Source organism: Nerophis lumbriciformis, linkage group LG04 (assembly GCF_033978685.3).
Source record: "Nerophis lumbriciformis linkage group LG04, RoL_Nlum_v2.1, whole genome shotgun sequence".
In the NCBI taxonomy this organism is placed as follows: Eukaryota; Metazoa; Chordata; class Actinopteri; order Syngnathiformes; family Syngnathidae; genus Nerophis; species Nerophis lumbriciformis.
Genome location: NC_084551.2, coordinates 27,311,536 through 27,333,130, shown reverse-complemented (window position 1 = coordinate 27,333,130; position 21,595 = coordinate 27,311,536). Strand labels below are relative to the sequence as shown.

The following is a 21,595-nucleotide window of genomic DNA, read 5'->3' as shown; positions in this document are numbered from 1 at the left end:
TGTTCCCGCGGTTCCCAGGGTTTTATGCCGGATGAGTGACGAATGACTAGTTGTTGTGCCCTATGTTAATAGGGTCTTTGGCCTGAGCACGGCGAAGCGCCGAACCGCTATCCAAACCATGAACGCCCCTTAAGTCATATGGTTGCAACCCAGCAATGGTGACATTTAAAGGTTAACTGCACTTCTTTTGAAATTTTGCCTACCGTTCACAATGAAACACATGGCAATTTTTTAAATTTTTTTCTAATGCATTCTAACCTGTTAATAAACGTAAATAAAGGCCCGCTTACAGCTTTACCAATGGGCATACTTGTCAACCTTGAGACCTCCGATTTCGGGAGGTGGTTGGGGGCGTGCTTAAGAGAGGAGGAGTATATTTACAGCTAGAATTCACCAAGTCAAGTATTTCATTTCATATATATATATATATATATATATATATATATATATATATATATATATATATATATATATATATATATATATATATAAGAAATACTTGACTTTCAATGAATTCTAGCTATATATATATATATATATATATATATATATATATATATATATATATATATATATATATATATATATATATATATATATCCATCCATCCATCCATCCATTTTCTACCGCTTATTCCCTTTTGGGGTCGCGGGGGGCGCTGGAGCCTATCTCAGCTACAATCGGGCAGAAGGCGGGGTACACCCTGGACAAGTCGCCACCTCATCGCAGGGCCAACACAGATAGACAGACAACATTCACACTCACATCCACACACTAGAGCCAATTTAGTGTTGCCAATCAACTTATACCCAGGTGCATGTCACAGGGAGAACATGCAAACTCCACACAGAAAGATCCCGAGGCCGGGATTGAACTCACGACTACTCAGGACCTTCGTATTGTGAGGCAGACGCACTAACCCCTCTGCCTCCGTGCCGCCCTTCATTGTTGAGTTAAGGGTTGAATTGTCCATCCTTGTTCTATTCTCTGTCACTATTTTTCTAACCATGCTGAACACCCTCTCTGATGATGCATTGCTGTGTGGCACGCACAAAAGTGCTTTCATCAAATGCACTGGAGTCTGGAATCTTCCATCTCTCCCAAGCATGGCCCAAAACCGGTCAATCTTTGCTTCTTGAGGAAGATCTTCACTGCCAAGCACTTGGTACTCCACTTCTTCTTCCCGTAGGCTATCCAGGTCCAATCGCAGCTGCGGCTTGGAACTTACAAGCGTATTTCTTCATCTTAATCGTCGTCGGCGTCGCCACGGCTGTATCTTCCTCGTTCTTCTGCTTCGTCTCCTTGTTGTGTGCGCAGTTGTGCACTGCACTCTCTAAAAGCCGTAGATGTTATTGTCACATATGCATGTACAGTAGATGGCAGTGTTGTCCTGTTTAAGAGTGTCACAACATTGCTGTTTACGGCAGACGAACTGCTTTACGGTAGACAAAAACATGACTGCTGCTGTTGTGTGTTGTTACCGCGCTGGTAGGACGTTAATGAAACTGCCTAACAATAAACCCACATAAGAAACCAAGAACTCGCCCTCGATCATTCTACAGTTATAACGTGATTGGGCAGGCACGCTGTTTATATTGTGGGAAAGCAGACGTGAAAACAGGCTGTCGACACGTCACTCAGGTCCGCATGGAGCTGGAGGGGGCGTGGCCTCCAGCTCCGCCTGAAATTAGGGAGATTTTCGGGAGAAAATTTGTCCCGGGAGGTTTTCGGGAGAGGCACTGAATTTCGGGAGTCTCCCGGAAAATCCGGGAGGGTTGGCAAGTATGCCAATGGGGAGTCCTCTGTTTCGCCCATAAAATCCAAAAAATAACCATTCAAAAATCGACAACAATACTCCATTTACATTTTGTAATTTGAACGTTAACCAAGTATTTCTTAGTGATGTTGTTATTATAAGCGCAAACTATTTATAGTGGCGCTGTGATCACAAGCCTGTGTACAATTTCGACATGATCGACTGGCGAGGTGTTTCGCTTTCTTGCCTCCTGGAAGTTTATTGTAGGTCATAAATCATGCATCTCACCTGGACAGAAGATGTCTCAGGACGTATTCCGACAAGTTAGTACATTTTGACAGCCATGTAGGACCCGGAAATGGCGAGAATGACACGAAAATGATCAAAATACGTAAATATTAAATCTTATTACAAATGTGCCCGTTACTACATTACATATATATTTACATCATGTATATAAAACCTCGGTGGAGGTGTTTGGATGTTTTTTAAGGGCTTTATAGGTGGAACAGAGCGGCTCCCAAAGGCTCCATTGTAAGCTGACTTTTGATCGCACTTAGAATGCAAAAAACTATATCATCCATTGTCATTTCTCTCATAATGATTGTGAACGATAGGCAAAAAATAAAAATGCAATTCCCCTTTAATGTACCTTTATGTATTGCAAATAGTTCAATTAATAATGATTAAACATTGGTTAACTATCTTATAGATCATGAGCAAATGTCTATCCCTGTTGATTTGTCTTCCAGGTTGTAGCTCTGAATGGGGGTTCTATCAAATCCAATTAATGATAAACAGGTGATTCCCTGAAGAGAAGTTGTAGTCACAGTAAAGTGTCCTCTTGGGTATCGTGTGATAGTTACAACAATAAGGTCGGATTATCTATACATTTACAGTAAGTAGTGGCTCATTTCAATGCAGATGGGATAGATAATGGTATAATCTGTGTGTTCATAGTTGGACTTCACAGCAGGAAGATGTGATGTAACTCACCTCTGACTTTATTAAAAATATAGGTGGCACGGTACAGAGCTGTGTGCTGACATTATCCATAAAAAAACGACCCTTAGGCGTAAAAATCCAAAATATTACTAAACTAATGTTTTATTCCATCCTATATTGCATTGTAACGCAGAACTGACAATTGTGGTAGTTGCAATAGCAGCATGTTGGGTGGACCATATGCAATAAAATGTCAAAACATGCTGGGCTTTAGTTGTTGTATCAAATGTTTTTCTGTTTTGATTGCAGAGGGAGTGTGTGAAATCTGGCTAACCAGTGAAGACACGGGAGCGTATGGTCGAGATATCGGGACTGACCTGCCAACCCTGCTGTGGAGGCTGGTGGCAGAGATCCCTAAAGGGGCCATGCTAAGGCTGGGCATGACCAACCCACCGTATATCCTGGAACATCTCGAGGTATGACAATCCCAAACAACTACTACTCAATAGTACCAAGAAATATTCTTATAAATTCTAAGACATTTCAAAAACTTAAACCAATTTACCAGTTGACAGCCTTTGCTTCCCTGTTGTTTTGTCCCTGTGGTTTATTGTTATCCCTTCCAGTGCACAAATATTGCTTTGTCTAGATTTCATAAACTAAATGCCTTTCTGTTTTGCTTAGCAAGCAGTATAGCTGCAAATCTCCATTCATTAGTGCAGTTCATTCTCTAATGAGTCAATTAAGGACCATTGTGTCCTCTTTAGTAGCCTCATTTTATCAGTCATTATTGCCTTCCCTAATGGAACAATGGACATTGTTATCCACTCTTTTGCTCTTCATTCAGTCTGCACTTCACCATGTGCCTGTCAGTCTGACTTACTATCATTGAAATCTTGAAGTTTTCATTCTCTTTGTCTATCTTGATTCATTTCTAAATCCATTGTCTATGTCTGCGAGTAGTAATGGCACATCATGTTTTCACCAGTTTCAATAGGCTTCCTAGCCTCTGCTTTTAAATAACGTAGTTTTAGGAGCAAGGGGAGGAAACGGAAACCAAAATGCTCAATGGCGTGTTGGGGATAGGTTGATAATTTCCTAATTTGTTGGAATTATTTATGTAAATAACAAGATAACTGCCTCATAATTGTGGTCAAACAATGTAACCATTTTAAATGTATATTAATGCATTCGGTTGTCAGCAACATCAAGGTCAACTCTCTTCAATTGAAGTGTTTTGGGGGCATGACGTCTTCCTTTGCTATTATTTTTAGTTTGTATATTCCGGAGAACCAGCATCCTCTGCGTGGAAATTGAGTTTTTTGCAAGTATTTTTGTCAGCATTACATGCACTATTTTTTTTTTTTAACCCACTGCCAAAAAAGCTAGTCAAAGATCCGCTATATATGACAGTGCTGTTTTTAGGAATATGCTGCAAGTTCTTTTTGACTCAACTCGTTGGACGGTTTGGTGTCCATCCTGGAAATCTTTAAACTACTGCTGTCAAATTATTATTTTTTAAATATTTTAATCGGGGCTTCACGGTGGAAGAGGGGTTAGTGCATCTGCCTCACAATACGAAGGTCCTGAGTAGTCTTGGGTTCAATCCCGGGCTCGGGATCTTTCTGTGTGGAGTTTGCATGTTCTCACCGTGACTACGTGGGTTCCCTCCGGGTACTCCGGCTTCCTCCCACCTCCAAAGACATGCACCTGGGGATAAGTTGATTGGCAACACTAAATTGGCCCTAGTGTGTGGATGTGAGTGTGAATGTTGTCTGTCTATCTGTGTTGGCCCTGCGATTAGGTGGCGACTTGTCCAGGGTGTATCCCGCCTTCCGCCCGATTGTAGCTGAGATAGGCTCCAGCGCCCCCCGCGACCCCAAAGGGAATAAGCGGTAGAAAATGGATGGATGGAAGATTTTAATCACTTTTTTTAATTTTATTTAGATTGATCATGACTAGTTACAGAGCATTGCATAATTTAAATCAATTTAAAAAAAAAGAGAGACTTGTCTTTTGACACAATCAGTTTTATTGTCAGAATGTCATACAGGAACATTTTTTTAATGTTTTACTTGAATGCATGTAATTTATTTGTTCAGAACTTGATAACATGTATTAATTGAACTGACCGCTGACCGTATAACAACCCATACCATTTTTTTAGGTAAAGGAGCGTTGATAATGCCATGTTTTTTTTTGTGATTACCGTATTTTTCGGACTATAAGTCGCAGTTTTTTTCATAGTTTGGCCGGGCTCCAGTGCGATTTATATGTTTTTTTCCTTCTTTATTATGCATTTTCGGCAGGTGCGACTTATACTCCGGTGCGACTTATACTCCGAAAAATACGGTAATCAAATGAGTTATTTCATTATTTCTGACAGCCGTACTTTAAGCCCAGTAAAGTTCAGTTTAGTTTTTATTATTATTTTGGTCTTGTTTAACCTTTTGGAATGAGTCTAAAAAGATATGATGATCTGAGTTTACATTAGGTAAAAATAAAATCATTATGAATTAATCAACCAAATCTATGACTATCATGTCTTCCATCTCTTTAATTAGAATAGAAAACAATTGGTTACATTGAAAGTAGTTGAAGCTACTTTTGGTCCTCATTGTTTTTCTTTTCTTTATACTTTCTTGTGTAGTCTTTATACTGTAAAATTCTAGGTGTTCATCTCTGAGGAAATTCATTATAAAATGTAGAATAGCAAATTAAAAAGGGAGAAAGGGAGGACATTGAGGGCTCTAGACAGGGAATTTTAACCTAGAAAAAAGAGAAACAACTTCACAACATTTATGCATTTGAATCAAACAACCAAAGATGATTAGAAATGAGGGCAGAAGTGTAAAAAAAAAACTTTGGATGAAGGCCCGGGGATAGATACGAGGGGTAAAGACGAGTGGGAACAGAGCTGTGGGATGTAGCAGTGGAGGTTGTAATTAACCAGGGGTTAATGGAGGTGGCTAATTGTCCCCCACATGTATAGGTAGGTTTCTGCTTGGCTACATTACAATTAAAAACCACCCTCCTAATGATAGGGAATAACAATTAACCGATAATTAGAAATATGCTTGGATGACACACAAGCTTGCTCTCTGTGTGCGTATGTTAAGAATAATTTCATATGCTACCAGCCCTTTTATTGTTAATGTCCATGCATTACACTGAATTGTATCTCTTTTCTTTTTCATTCCTCAGTCAATTAACCTACATAAGAAAAGATAAGAGTCATCTTCTTTAACTTATCATTGCCTTTTGTTGCTCTTGTCCCCCATTTACCCTGATCCCACTCCCCTTCCACCCTCACTTCACTTCTTGATTTCCCACTCACTTCCACATTGTTTCTTGACCTACTTGGAAGCTTCATATATGATTATTTAAAGGCCAATATGGTGTTATCTTTGTTATTTGAGGGGACATACATTAGTATTGTAATTGCACACTGTAGTTGACTGCCATGAAACTGGGATCGATTCCTACTGAATTCTTCCAATCTACACATTTGATCTGAACGTGCACGTATCCTGGGAGTATTCTGCGCATACATCCTTAGGATCTAAGGGAAAAACATGAAATACATGTTTTAACACAAATACAAGGGTCAAAAGACGGTTATTATGTTGCTATGTGATTGATCGAAGACCATTATTGGATGTAGTCAGCATTTTACTGTGAGTCAGCTGGGATAGGCTCTAGCCCTTGTTTTGACTCTACGCAAGGTGAGCATTATAGAAAAAAGATTGGGTTTACTTGTTGTGACTTTATATAAAGGCAATTAGAATTATACATTATGCCCCATATAATGCTCATACCAATGATCTGTTCATAATGAGTACCGTATTTTTCGGACTATAAGTCGCTCCGGAGTATAAGTCGCACCGGCCGAAAATGCACAATAAAGAATAAAAAAAACATATGTACATCGCACTGGAGTATAAGTCGCATTTTTGGGGGAAATTTATTTGATAAAATCCAACACCAAGAATAGACATTAGAAAGGCAATTTAAAATAAATAAAGAATAGTGAACAACAGGCTGAATAAGTGTACGCCATATGACGCATAAATAACCAACTGAGAACGTGCCTGGTATGTTAACGCAACACATCATGGCAAGAGTCAGTCCACCCCAGGGCAGCTGTGGCTATGAAAGTAGCTTACCACCACCAGGTGTGAACGAATGATGGGTTCTACATGTAAAGCGACTTTGGGTACTTAGAAAAGCGCTATATAAATCCCAGTTATTATTATTATTATTATTAAGAGTCATTCAAATAACTATAACATATAGAACATGCTAAACGTTTACCAAACAATCTGTCACTCCCGATCGCTAAATCCGATGAAATCTTCCCCCTCGTTGTCGCTCCTGGTATGCGCCGCTAGCGTCCATTCTTTCTGCTGCTCGATCGCCGTTCTCTGGTGCATATTTCACTACGTCCAGCTTGTAATCTGCAGTATATGATTTCCTTTTTGGTGCCATTTTAGTTCAGTCCTTCTCAGTTTTTATAAGTTACCGCCAATGTTGCTGTGATCTATTTTAATAGCTACGGCAGTAGCGTATAGCATATAGCAGTTAGCATTCCAAAACCCACAATGCACTTCTGCCATGACCCGCCTCCGCCGAATTTTTATTGGTTGGCGTGTGAGTGACGATTGCTGACGTGTGTGTGACGATTGCGGACATTTTCTTTGTCGCTCACGCGAATTAGATAAATAATATTTGATATTTTACGGTAATATGTTAATAATTTCACACATAAGTCGCTCCGGAGTATATGTCGCACCCACGGTGAAACTACGAAAAAAACCTCGACTTATAGTTCGAAAAATACGGTAATTTTCTTAAACTACATGATATAATCCAATACAGTAGCCTTCAAGTTATGTTTATGGCCTCACAAAAGGTTCTACCTGCAAATATACAGAGTCTGTTTTCACTCAGAGATGGTCCACATGAACTCAGGAGTGTCCTGAAATTCAAACATAACATGATAAATTTCACATTCAAGGCTCAAACGTTATCTATAGCGGGGGTGAAAATGTGGGACAATGTGAGTGGAGAAATTAAACTGTCTTCTAGCCTAAGAGTGTTCAACCTTGCGGTAAAAAATGTGTTGTTTGGAAACTATCAAAAACATGACTAGTTGTTTGGACTATCTCAACTGTGGGACACAGGTGCAAAATAACTCACTGTGGAATAAGGGACATAACACACCAGACAAGGCTTCAGAAGACAAAAGATACCCAGGCAATATGGAGCTAATCTACCGGTCGCTCAATGCTATTGACAAAAAAAACCAAAAAAACGTGTCATTATCATCCATTAAACTTGTTCTGAAATTGTCACGTATCCATCAAATCTGCTGTTGAAACTTGGACTATATAACCAACATACGTATATATTCAGCATATAAATTGATTGTGAATTAGGGGTGGGACATGGATAAGCATTCTTTCTTTTTTCCCGTATCCCTTTTCGGTGGGTGCCGTTGCTTGTCTGTCAAATTACAAAGAGTGTTGCTATATATGGGTTGTACTTGTATAGCGCTTTTCTACCTTCAAGGTACTCAAAGCGCTTTGACACTACTTCCACATTTACCCATTCACACACACATTCACACACTGATGGAGGGAGCTGCCATGCAAGGCGCTAACCAGCACCCATCAGGAGCAACGGTGAAGTGTCTTGCTCAGGACACAACGGACATGACGAGGTTGGTACTAGGTGGGGATTGAACCAGGGACCCTCGGGTTGCGCACGGCCACTCTTCCACTGCGCCATGCCGTATATGTCTGTCTGACGGAATAAATACATTCATTCATTCATTCAGTGGAACTTTCAAATGAAAACACAAAAACTATGCCTTAAAAGTCACACAAAAAGTTGATTGTGCAACCGCGAAATGTCAGAATCTGCTCCTCAGTATTAAAAGTGCTAGTGTATCATTACTTTTAAGACGAGAATGATACTGTATGTACAGTAGAGAGCCTGACAGTTTTTGACATTGCATATCATCTGGTTTAAGAATGCAGCACTCTGGTCCAATTTGCAAAAGAGCTGTAGAGAAAATAATTACCCATTGTTACTTGAGATAGGTATAATTTGCTAGTAACAAATCGGTACTTTAAAAACGGTGCCGATGCCTAAACGGTGGCCAAACTGGTACTTAAAAAATGTAAAACATGCACATTTTCGTAACATTGAAGTTAAAACGCTCGGTAATTTCAATACTTCAATGATACAAATAAAATTATAACTGAGTAATACATTCAAAAATAACAAATTGTCATAATTATTAGAGCAATACAGATCATAGAGAACTTGCAAAAAATGACTTACTTGAGATGTAATGTTTGATGCTCAAAATTCTGGGCCCTTGTTCTTGAATACAACATTGCTCGCCGTAACCGTCGTTGGTGCATAATGAGAAAGTGTTGTGTTGTTGTTGATGTGGCTACTGGCTAAGATAGCGCTGCGGTGCTAACAGCGATAAAGGGGCAGCTGTTGGCATATTAAAGTCGGCAATAAAGTTTAAAAAGAGCGTCTGACTCTGTGTAATTCTGTCAGGACGCTACGTTACTTAAAATACGTTACTTGTACAATAACACTGCCAAGCTTTTGTTGCAGGTGGCTGAATCTGCAGTCACTTAGCACTGAAATAAGGTACTAATTGTTTCTTCTTTTTTTAGTTTGGTTACTACCGTGTAAATCAGTACCGGTGCCACATCTCTGATCAATACATACAAAAGTGGAAGTGAGTAAAATGTTTCAAAATAAGAGTCACCGCATAGATGTGCATGAACTGAAACAATTCTTAACAGGTAGACCCAAATCTATTTGTGGCGGTCCACATTTTTTTGTGGCTGGCTGCCACAAGTAATTTGAGGTCGGCCCATAATTATTTGTTATTTGTCAATGTTTAATATTTGTTTCTCTTTTACAAATTCTAACTCTTTCTAATTGTTCTTTCACTATCTTTTCATCAATCCTTTTTCATCTTTTTTTCCCCCCATAATGGCGGTAATGACTGCAATCCGAACAATTTTGTGATCAAGGCCAATCGTTGATCTACCTGTCGTATTAAGTGAAGGCCAAATTACACTTTGTGCTCTATTCATTTGAAGAACACCAGCACTTATGCAGTAGAGCAGCTTCATAGCCAATGGCTATGATTGAAGCTGAAAATTCTACGTAACCTCTTCGCTTTCCCTCAAAAGTTCACCAATCCGAGCGCACTTGCACGCATTTTTCAGTGCTCTGTCTCCTTCTGACACCCAAGAACATGCAATTTCCTCTCATGTACTGCCTGTTTTTTTTCTTTCTTTCTGTCAGACAACCTCAGTACCATTTGCTGATTGGAGCAGTTACAGGCCCAGTCGACTCTCATGGTCCTCTGCTCTCTGACATTTTAGTTGATTGCGTTGAGCAATCAGCGGTTCCTTTTAGAGTAGTTTTAAGTAAAATGCCACATTTTTGTTCTTCACATTTCTGTCATTTTTACACTTTGCACTTCGTATTTTTTCATCATTCATCCCTGCTCTCCACCCTACCCACCTATTTATAACTTGCTAAATGGCTGTCAGAGGTGCACCAGTCTATCTTTTGATGGTCTAAGTTGTCTGTGTGCACACGTGATGATACCTGTGCGGCTTGCTTTTGCAAGCCTGCGTGTGATTGAATTGACCACGCGAGCAGCAAATGAGGTGTGAAAGTAGCCTCGTACGTAGCAATCAGCCAGGCTGAGATGAATGAAATCATGCTTGTCCATTAAACATTCTCCTCTCAGCTCTTCCAGGTTTGACCAGAGATCTATTAGATATGCCGCTCACACACTCCACACTGAGTGATGTGCAATAGTGGACTTACGCTGTAACTGTGCATGCAAGAAGGGTTTACTTAACATTTCGCTCTGCCTAATTGAACAAAAACTGGATCACTTTCAAGCAATATACTGCTTTAAACCATTAAGTCCAATGAGTCATAATGTCGTTAACACATTGTATAATGAAGGAATTCTTCAAATCTTCACATTTGATCTGAAAGCGCTCAAATCCCGGGTGTATTCTGTGGATACATCCTTAGGATTTAAGGGAAAAACATATAATACATGTTTTAACACATACACAAGGGTCAAAAGATGGGTATTCTGATGTTTCATGTTCAATTTAGTACACTGCTAAATGTAAAATATTAGTATTATCTAGAATAAACTTTGTTTAAACCAGGGGTCTCAAACACAATTTACCTGTGGAGGCCGCTGACGTTAGAGTTATATAATCACATTTTAATTACGTGATCTAATATGTTAACTGCATCTACCAACAACTACCGTGACTCTGTGCTATGTTAGGGCTGAAGTCATTATACATGTAAAAATGTATGTAAACATAGTATATTTCAGGGTTTCCATGAAGATTGTGTCACTGTGTCAAAAATATTTCTGGGCCTAACTGCACATCAACCCATACCCATCTTTCACCTTCACACCAAGATGTGCATACAAGCAGAGCTGGATGAGCACACACTTTCAGTGGATGCCATTCCACCAAGACCATTTCATTTTAATGAAGCCTCTGGGGGACTTTTTACATTAGCGGCTTAATGTGGCATTGTGTGAGGGACCCAATACCAAATGAAGCCCCACAGTAAAACTATTCTCAGATGCCTTTAGAATGTGAGCGCTACCTTCCCGCGTAGAATGTTGTCTGCACAAAGGCCGTACATTTCTAGGTTTTCCAGGGACCATAGGATATGTGGTTGTTTTTCAATTGCTTTTAATTTGATTCTAGACAGTTACGGGCAAAGTTAACCCTAAAAATGCACTAAGAGAACATGCACTTTAGCAGGGGGCTTGTCATCTACCAATTTAACAAGCCAAATCTCACTAATGTGCAGCTGTTTCCTGTCTTTGTTTTGCTCCACCTCACTAAACACAGTAGATGAAGGCAGAGGTATGCTGCACGCTTCAGAGCAGTTTGGTGCAGACACCTTTCTTCTTCGTCTAGAAAGTGTTGTTTTAATTGGCCCAATTTTTATTTGTTCCACTTGGCTGCAGATAGTTTTTGCGCTGTCCTGCTGTGAGTGTGGGTAAACTCACAGGTTGTAGTTTTATCACATTACACTTGAATGTTATTGAGAAAATATTCTCACTGATGAAGTAGCCTTAAGTGTAGTCCATCAAATTGCTGATATCAGTCTGTGATCTGAGTGAAGTTAAGGAAGAATGGAATATGTTATTCGGCAAATGTTCTTTCTCCAAAGGATTTTCTCAACAGTCTTAGAAGTTGGCAGGAAGATAAACAGTACAAACAGCTTTTATTTGTGATTGTTTGTTCAACACACGTGCTGTGCTTTTATGAAATAGTGACACAACCTTTAGACACTGAATAATTGTTATTTCTTGTTGACAAAATCGTAGTTCTAGGTTTTCTACCGTTGTTGTTCTTGGATTTTTTTCTTAAAGGGATTTCCAGCAGTTTTGATGACAGGAACAGGTGTAAACCTCTAGGGCGCAGCAGTACATAAGCCATATCCACTAACTTTTAGAAGAAAAACATATTTTTCCATATTAGCTGCAGATATATACATTGTGAAGTGAGTTATTTACACAGAAAGCTTTTGTAAAAGTTTATTTACACACCTTAATTGTTTGCAGACAGTGTTTGTAACACGGCAGTAAAACGGCTGATCAAACCAAACAGACGTCATCGTTATGGACTCACTAGCTGTGGAAGCTAGCTCTCCAAACAGCTAAACAGACTCAATAACTCCACAGTGACGTTTTGGTGAATTTACGAAACTGAAACAATACAAAATAAATGTAATTGCACAAACCCCGTTTCCATATGAGTTGGGAAATTGTGTTGGATGTAAATATAAACGGAATACAATGATTTGCAAATCCTTTTCAACCCATATTCAATTGAATGCACTACAAATACAAGATATTTGATGTTCAAACTCATAAACTTTTTTTTTTTTTTTTTTTGCAAATAATAATTAACTTAGAATTTCATGGCTGCAACACGTGCCAAAGTAGTTGGGAAAGGGCATGTTCACCACTGTGTTACATGGCCTTTCCTTTTAACAACACTCAGTAAACGTTTGGGAACTGAGGAGACACATTTTTTAAGCTTCTCAGGTGGAATTCTTTCCCATTCTTGCTTGATGTACAGCTTAAGATGTTCAACAGTCCGGGGGGTCTCCGTTGTGGTATTTTAGGCTTCATAATGCGCCACACATTTTCAATGGGAGACAGGTCTGGACTACAGGCAGGCCAGTCTAGTTCACACACTTTTTTACTATGAAGCCACGTTGATGTAACACGTGGCTTGGCATTGTCTTGCTGAAATAAGAAGGGGCGTCCATGGTAACATTGCTTGGATGGCAACATATGTTGCTCCAAAACCTGTATGTACCTTTCAGCATTAATGGTGCCTTCACAGATGTGTAAGTTACCCATGCCTTGGGCACTAATACATCCCCATACCATCACAGATGCTGGCTTTTCAACTTTGCGCCTATAACAATCCGGATGGTTCTTTTCCTCTTTGGTCCGGAGGACACGACGTCCACAGTTTCCAAAAACAATTTGAAATGTGGACTCGTCAGATCACAGAACACTTTTCCACTTTGTATCAGTCCATCTTAGATGAGCTCAGGCTCAGCGAAGCCGACGGCGTTTCTGGGTGTTGTTGATAAACGGTTTTCGCCTTGCATAGGAGAGTTTTAACTTGCACTTACAGATGTAGCGACCAACTGTAGTTACTGACAGTGGGTTTCTGAAGTGTTCCTGAGCCCATGTGGTGATATTCTTTACACACTGATGTCGCTTGTTGATGCAGTACAGCCTGAGGGATCGAAGGTCATGGGCTTAGCTGCTTACGTGCAGTGATTTCTCCAGATTCTCTGAACCCTTTGATGATGTTATGGACCACAGATGGTGAAATCCTTAAATTCCTTGCAATAGCTGGTTGAGAAAGGTTTTTCTTAAACTGTTCAACAATTTGCTCACGCATTTGTTGACAAAGTGGTGACCCTCGCCCCATCCTTGTTTGTAAATGACTGAGCATTTCATGGATTCTACTTTTATACCCAATCATGGCACCCACCTGTTCCCAATTTTCCTGTTCACCTGTGGGATGTTCCAAATAAGTGTTTGATGAGCATTCCTCAACTTTATCAGTATTTATTGCCACCTTTCCCAACTTCTTTGTCACGTGTTGCTGGCATCAAATCCTAAAGTTAATGATTATTTGCACAAAAAAAAATGTTTATCAGTTTGAACATCAAATATATTGTCTTTGTAGCATATTCAACTGAATATGGGTTGAAAGTGATTTGTAAATCATTGTATTCCGTTTATATTTACATCTAGCACAATTTCCCAACTCATTTGGAAATGGGGTTTGTAAGTTAATATTACTAACAAAGACACTCGTGAACGTTTTAACATATTAGCTCATGCTAACAACGGTATTTTAATTACATTACAATAGCACATATGAATATGCAAGAAAACATTCCTACAGACATCAAATATGGGATGGTTTAGTAATTATTAATCATTTTTGATATATTGTAAAACTTACAAATGTTGCTTGGAGTAATGATTGGAGAATTCAAACAATTAGAAACACAATGGTTGACTAGAAGATGGAGCGGCACTTGTACTTCCGGTTGAAAGCTGTAAGTGGAAGGAAATAACAGTAGACATTCACCCGGCAGAACCAGCAGTGAGGGAATTTGTCCAAAAGATGGCACCATAGTGCAAACAATAACACAGCATTTCAGTGTATTTGCATGTGTTGTATAAAAACTATTAGCATTATTGCTGTCAGCGAAGAAAAATCCATAAATTAGCCGCACAGTTTTATAGGCCACAGGGTAGAAAGCGTAGGGAAAATGTTGCAGCTTATAGTCCGGAATCTATGGTAAAAGTTTTTTCAACATATGCTGTACTACTGCAAGGCCTTGAATATTTTCTTTTGTCGTTTTTGTTAGGATGAGACACACAGAAGTTCTCCTGCAAACCCGTTTTATTTGCTAGTATCTCAACCAGAAGCCTTCTGACACTGCAAGTAGAAGACAAATGTTTCCTGCGTTGTTCTATAAAAAATGGAATTAAGGAATTAAGTCGACTTTAACAGATTTCTAGCTTTAAAGGTCTAGAATCAAAGCCATAACAGGCACAAGGGGCTGCATTAAACCACTACCACATTGTATGCAGTATTATTGTTATAACTGAAATAAATTAGTTGTATTTAAAAATGTGTTTCTACAATTTTCATTACATTACAAGTCAAATGTATCTGTGTAATGAGTGATGATAAAATAAACTGGAAATCTCATATAAAAAATATACAATATAAGGTGGCAAGAAATACATCAATAATGTACTGGACCAACTTAGGTGAGCACCTGCGCAATCGCGCACTGCTCACGTGTCCTCTACGTACAGCAAACCTAATAAAATCCAACCTATCACAATACGAAGGTCCTGAGTTCAATCCCGGGCTCGGGATCTTTCTGTGTGGAGTTTGCATGTTCTCCCCGTGACTGCGTGGGTTCACTGCGGGTACTCCGGCTTCCTCCCACCTCCAAAAACATGCACCTGGGGATAAGCTGATTGGCAACACTAAATTGGCCCTAGTGTGTGGATGTGAGTGTGAATGTTGTCTGTCTATCTGTGATGAGGTGGCGATTTGTCCAGGGTGTACCCGCCTACCCCGCCTTCCGCCCGAATGCAGCTGAGATAGGCTCCAGCACCCCCTGCGACCCTGAAAGGGACAAGCGGTAGAAAATGGATGGATGGACAACAGAATAAACACAACAATTTGTTCTGTAGGATTTTGCATTGCAACTCTGAGTGACAACAAGCGGCCCTAACCAATAAAACAATGTTCAGCAACATTGTTCAATTAATGTAACGTTGAGACCATTTACAGGAATTCCATCAATCACTTTATCCAGCAAAACTGTTTATTGTCGGCCGTAACCACACCAAACTGTCATTTTCTGCCATACAAACCAGGCCAAAACCAATTCTTTGTTATCTGTCTTATCAACGGCAGCCGCTGTCTCTCTTACCGGCGCCAACACACACACTCATGGCACTTAGCCACTGATGCGTTTATGGCCGCACCAAAAGTCGGACAACTCCAACGCCACACAAACTCCTCAATCAGATGTTTGCTTACTCTACTGTCATTTATTAAAAATGTTAATGTATGGATATTAATCATGAAATGCTGTTACTAGATTAAAGACATGCTCATAAAAATATATTTTGCAGACAGAAAGTTACAGAATAGTACTCTTTATCCTATGCTTACATCTCATTGTGCAACACGAAAATGTTTTGGGACAGGTGTGATGCTGATATGGCCAGAGTGTGCACATCTGATGTTGCTCACATGTGCTCCACTGAATGCTCAGGGAGTTTTTGTGTTTGCTCATGCAATTGAAAAATTCAAGGGAACATTGTACTGGACCAAAAATCACTCTATATTTTCTACCGCTCGCTATTGTTACCATATTAAGTTAAAGTACCACTGATTGTCACACACACACACTAGGTGTGGTGAAATTAGCCTCTGCATTTGACCCATCCTCTTGTTCCACACCCTGGGAGGTGAGGGGAGCAGTGAGCAGCATGGTGGCCGTGCTCAGGAATCATTTTTGGTGATTTAACCCCCAATTCCAACCCTTGATGCTGAGTGCCAAGCAGGGAGGTAATGGGTCCCATTTTTCTAGTCTTTGGTATGACGCGGCCGGGGTTTGAACTCACGACCTACCGATCAGTTATTGTGCAGAAATACGGCCAAATAACTATAAAGGTACGCTTCAGTCACAAAAAAAAAGATCAGTTAGAATTATACATAATGTTGCATATAGAGACCACTCAAACCTTTTATTTTATAAAATATTGAAATTTCACGATATTATGAATTTGCAAAAAGCTAAAATTATGCACAAAGCAAACTATAACCGGCTACCCAAGAATATACAACAATTCTTCTTAGCAAAAGAGGAGAAATACAACCTCAGAAAAAAATGCAATTTAAAACATTTGTATGCAAGTACAATACTTAAAACCTTTAGTATATCTGTATGTGGACAAACTGTACATTATAGAATGGATTAAGTAAATAATTCAAACAGTGTAGTGTACTAATATGATCCAATTTAAGAATCTGTTCAAACTCAAAGTGTTCACAAAGTACAAAGAATCAATCAATCAATCAATCAATCAATCAATCAATCAATCAATCAAAGTTAACTTACAGTATATAGCCCTTAATCACAAATGTCTCAAAGGGCTGCATAAGCCACAATGGCATCCTTGGCTCAGGGCAAGAAAAAACTCAACCCAATGGGAACAACGAGAAACCTTGGAAGGGACCACAGATGTGGGGACGCCTCCTGGGTGACCGGTACAATGGATGCCGAGTGGATACGGTTAATAATGTGTGAGTTTAGTCCATAGCGGGGCCAGCAGAAGAAGAAGAAGAACCATGATAAACATTCTGAATTTACTGGTAATCTAATTTCATCGCACTATATTAAATACAACTTACTTTACTATTTATTATTTATGGAGTATATTGTGAATAATAGGAGAACAGGAAGTGAACCAAAGTTTCAGCAATTGCTATGTAATGGAAAAGGGGTAGGATTAAATAAGCTCTGCTTCTTCCTACTCCTTTTCAAACATGTTGAAAAGAGAAACTGGACATTTTAATGTATCATGTTGTAATTGTATGCTTGTTCGAAATAAACTCAAACCATAACTATAACAATTATATACATGTAAGTGTAATCTCATCCTCACATAAATGAATGGACAACAATGCAATTGGCCTGAATTTATTTTTCAATTGCTTCAAAAAGCCCTAAATGTAGTATTCGTCTGCATTCATTTGGAAATTTTTGGTGTAGTAGAGTCTTACATTGATTTCAGCCAGTCTTTATTGTCGTCTTCTTATAGAGCCTTTAACACAGATGTTTAAAATTTGGATTGTTTTGCAGATGTTGAACCTTTTTTTTTTTCTTTGCATAAACAGAGAGAAAGGCCTGTACAGTATAATAGTTTTTACCGCAATTAGCCAAGTGTTAAAAAAACAGATCCAATTCACATATTCCATGTAGTTTATTATCACAAAAACCTGAATGGTGAGTTTTGTTACATTTAATTCAGGCATAACATTTAAACGTGAGCCCAATTACTTGGTTTTGTTGGACTTATTGTGACCTCAGCTATTATTTCTGTTTGGATGTAAATAAGGTAACATTGTCTATGATTAATGTAACCTAATTAAAGGATATCATATGTCAGATCTTCTTTCTTTTGGTTAACACATGTTTGAACTGCAAAAACTAAATATCTTTAAGATTTATTAGAGGGAATTTGGCAACCATATAAAAGAATATATATAGATGTATATATATAAATATATATTTTCATCTGACTTTTTGTTTTCTTCTTTGAGAGGTGAACCATCATGATTTCCATCTACACTTGACACACTTCCTTTTGGTCTGGATCAGGTCTGTCAACCATGCAACCCACGGGCCAGATCAGCCCCGCAGACAGGTTCAATCCGGCCCGTGAGATGAGTTTGCCAAGTGTAAAATTGAGCTCCATTTTTAAATTAAAGAAACTGTTGTTCTAAATGTGTGCACTGGATGTCGCAGTAGAAATTATGTTAGGCAAGCGAATAGTTCATACCGGAGCTAGCAAGTATACTAAGCAAGAGTTACACAGCAAAGCGGGGCTGCGACTCCTCCCCCTCGACACAACATAAAACAAACAGGAGTAAAATAAATTGGTAACAATTGCTAACCGCACCTAAAATGCTGAATGAGACACAGCACATTGATATAGTTCTGTGAAAATTATTGTGATTATTTTTGGTTTGTTGAAACTGTTCACACATTGCATAGCTTTTAGTTTTCTATTGATACACAGTGATGCCTACATGGCAAGGGGTAACACAACACTCCCCCGATGATTCATATGACTAAATGATAACATGACAAATCAGGTAGTTGATACATAGAAGAGTTTTTATTTGTGATTTATTTTGTTTTTGATGGACTGTGACTTTAAGTTTAACTGCTTTGTAGATAGATTGAGATTAAGTCTCAGTTCATTGACTTGAAGTGTTTTGTCAAGAGGATTATTCGTATTATGTACATTTTCAGAATGTGTTTGTTCTATTTTGGGCTGAAGTAAAACAAAGAAAACAACCTGAGGTTGTTGTAGTTGTATTTTAAAGTTATTATGCCATGATTTTACCCGTCAGGCCCACATGGAGAATGGATTTTCTTCCATGCGGCCCCTGAGCTAAAATGAGTTTGACACCCCAGCTCTAGATAATATGTATTGGATATGCTTTGGTGTACATTTTGCTGCATAGTCACATGTATAACCTACTTTTTGAGTATACAGTATGTGAGTGGCATTTCATTTAGACCGGTGTGAAGTTGGCCTCCCACCACGTTGTCCAAATCTCTCCAAACTTGTCCCAAATGTTTGTGCTATGTTTGCGCTGGTTTGTGTTACACACATTTTGTTTTGTTCCTTTATTGTTTTTAGGTTATTAAGGTGTTATGAGTTTTATGGTATGACGTGTTATTATTCACAACCAGCCCTCCAACCATGTCAAAATCTCCCCAAATCTGTCCCAATTGTTTGTGCTAGTTTGTGCAGCAAAATAGTTTGGTTAACTATAATAGTTTTTAAAGTTATTACAAAATTATGTTTCCTAACCAGCCCCCACCACCTTCTCAAAATCTCCCCAAACTTGTCCCAATTCTATGTGCTGAAAAAATATTCAGTGTAACTGTTATAGTTTTTAAGTTCTTAACATTTCATTATTAGCACATTTAACAAAAACATGTCAATATTTGGCAGCAGGGTGGTGCTCGTGCCTCAGAAGGTCCTGGGTTTGATTCCTGGGTTATTTTGTTATTTTGATTAAATATATAATGACTACTCAACACTGATAGTGACATTGAACATTTAATAGCTCAGCTATGGAAGATCTATAAAACCTATGTTAAAAACAAACAAAACAAAAAAAACAGACTTAAAATCCAAAAGTAACAAAAACTAACTTCGACATTCAACTTTTTGCTGGAATGTACAAAAACTAAATCAACTACACTCAACCTTAACAAGTTTTTTGTGTAAAACTCAAGGTCAGGTAGAACTTATTGTTTTTCGGACACTGTTGAAATCCTCTTTGAGAGGTCATCCTAACGCTACCACACCAACAATGACCTCCTGCTGTACGCCACTTATTCCAACATTTTTGTTTGTTTCCTGCACACTGTTAATGTGATTTCTGAAATGTTCACTGTCGCAGAATGCGCGACAGAGACAATGGCAGAATGAATCAAAGGCAGACGTATTGGTGACACGAACATTGTCTTTGTCACCCTGACAGTAACTGGTTTGGATAGATTGCCATTTGTGAGAAGGCCAATTGAATGAGATCACCAGTTAGAAAATTTATTTAAGACTTTACCTAAAAACCGTAACGGCACATACAACAATTTTTGCAGCACTAACGTTTGAGACAAGTTTGGGGAGATTTGGACAAAGTGAGGGTGAGGAGCAACTTCATACATGTTTCATTTAGGTTGCCTCACCCACCCTCTTAAAAGTATAAGAATGTATCTTGAAAATCTATGAAAATGTACACTGTTAAATAGATATCTTGAAAATGAACATCACACAACACTTTGTGTGACGCATCAAAAAAGCTGCTTTTACCAGCATTTATTTGACATGTTCACATAACAGTCATGTGTAAAATGTTGTAGGCAACACGGACGTACTTATTATATAGACCACCATTTATTAACCATCGGGTTGGGGCCCATTATTTGGCCGAAAGCGCCCCCTATAGGGCCGCCAAAAAATATGTTTCTTAGCTGTAGTCTGTATGGGCTGTAGTGCGACTCAGTTGTAATTCACTTTTCCACCACTTCTGGCAGTAATGACAATATCAAACAAACTGAAGAAGTCTCGCGCTAAAGTCATAGAAATGTTCTTAAGCGCAAAACTTACGACTAAACTGGTGAAGCTGTATTTTCATTTGCAACTTCATTTAATTGAGAATTAAGTCGCACCTGCCGAAAATGCATAATAAAGAAGGAAAAAAACATATATAAGTCGCACTGGAGCTCGGCCAAACTATGAAAAGAAACTGCGACTTATAGTCCGAAAAATACAGTACTCTATATCATTATTATTTATTTCGTTTGAATGTATTTATTCTAACACTTTGTAATTAAACGCGTATTACTATTCATCCGTTTTATAAGTCCCTTCTTCTGCAGTATATTTGATTAGTATTTATTTTTGCAATCAGCCTGACCTAAGCATTGATAATAATCTTAATCTTTGGCACAATCATTGACACATGATTTCATATCATTTGACAAGGTTTATCCTGTTAAACCGTACATAGGTTAGACATAATTATTGAATACAGTTCTAATCAAGACTAATATTACTAATTCAATGTTAATATCTGAGTGGGCCTTGAGGTCAAAAAGGTTAAGAACCCCTGCTATAGACCACAGAACAGGCTATAGGACATGAAACCAGAAGGAATGGCATTGGAGGCTGCAGCTAACAATCTCAGCACAGCAGAGAGTGAGGGAAGCTGGTGCTGGTGATACTAGAAAGCCCACAATAAGTAAATCCGTCAATGTGTGATGTCACAAAATGCGCACCGTTAAAGACTTCAAAACGCAGCAGCATCCCAAACTCCTTGCAAGCTCATGCCCAAATTCATGAACCTTATGTTTTGACACTTTGGCATTGTTAAACACGAGTATCCAATATTGTAACATTTGTAAGTCAGAAAA

The 21,595-nt window shown here is 38.7% G+C and overlaps 1 protein-coding gene across 1 annotated transcript in view; it reads left to right on the top strand.

The window, feature by feature from the left end:
- Window positions 1-21,595, top strand: part of cdkal1 (CDK5 regulatory subunit associated protein 1-like 1) — a 532,667-nt gene that overhangs the window by 272,656 nt on the left and 238,416 nt on the right. Inside the window, exon 9 of the mRNA XM_061951156.1 lies at window positions 3,011-3,177. Within this exon, the coding sequence (XP_061807140.1) occupies window positions 3,011-3,177 (167 nt within the window). The remainder of the gene's footprint in view (window positions 1-3,010; window positions 3,178-21,595) is intronic.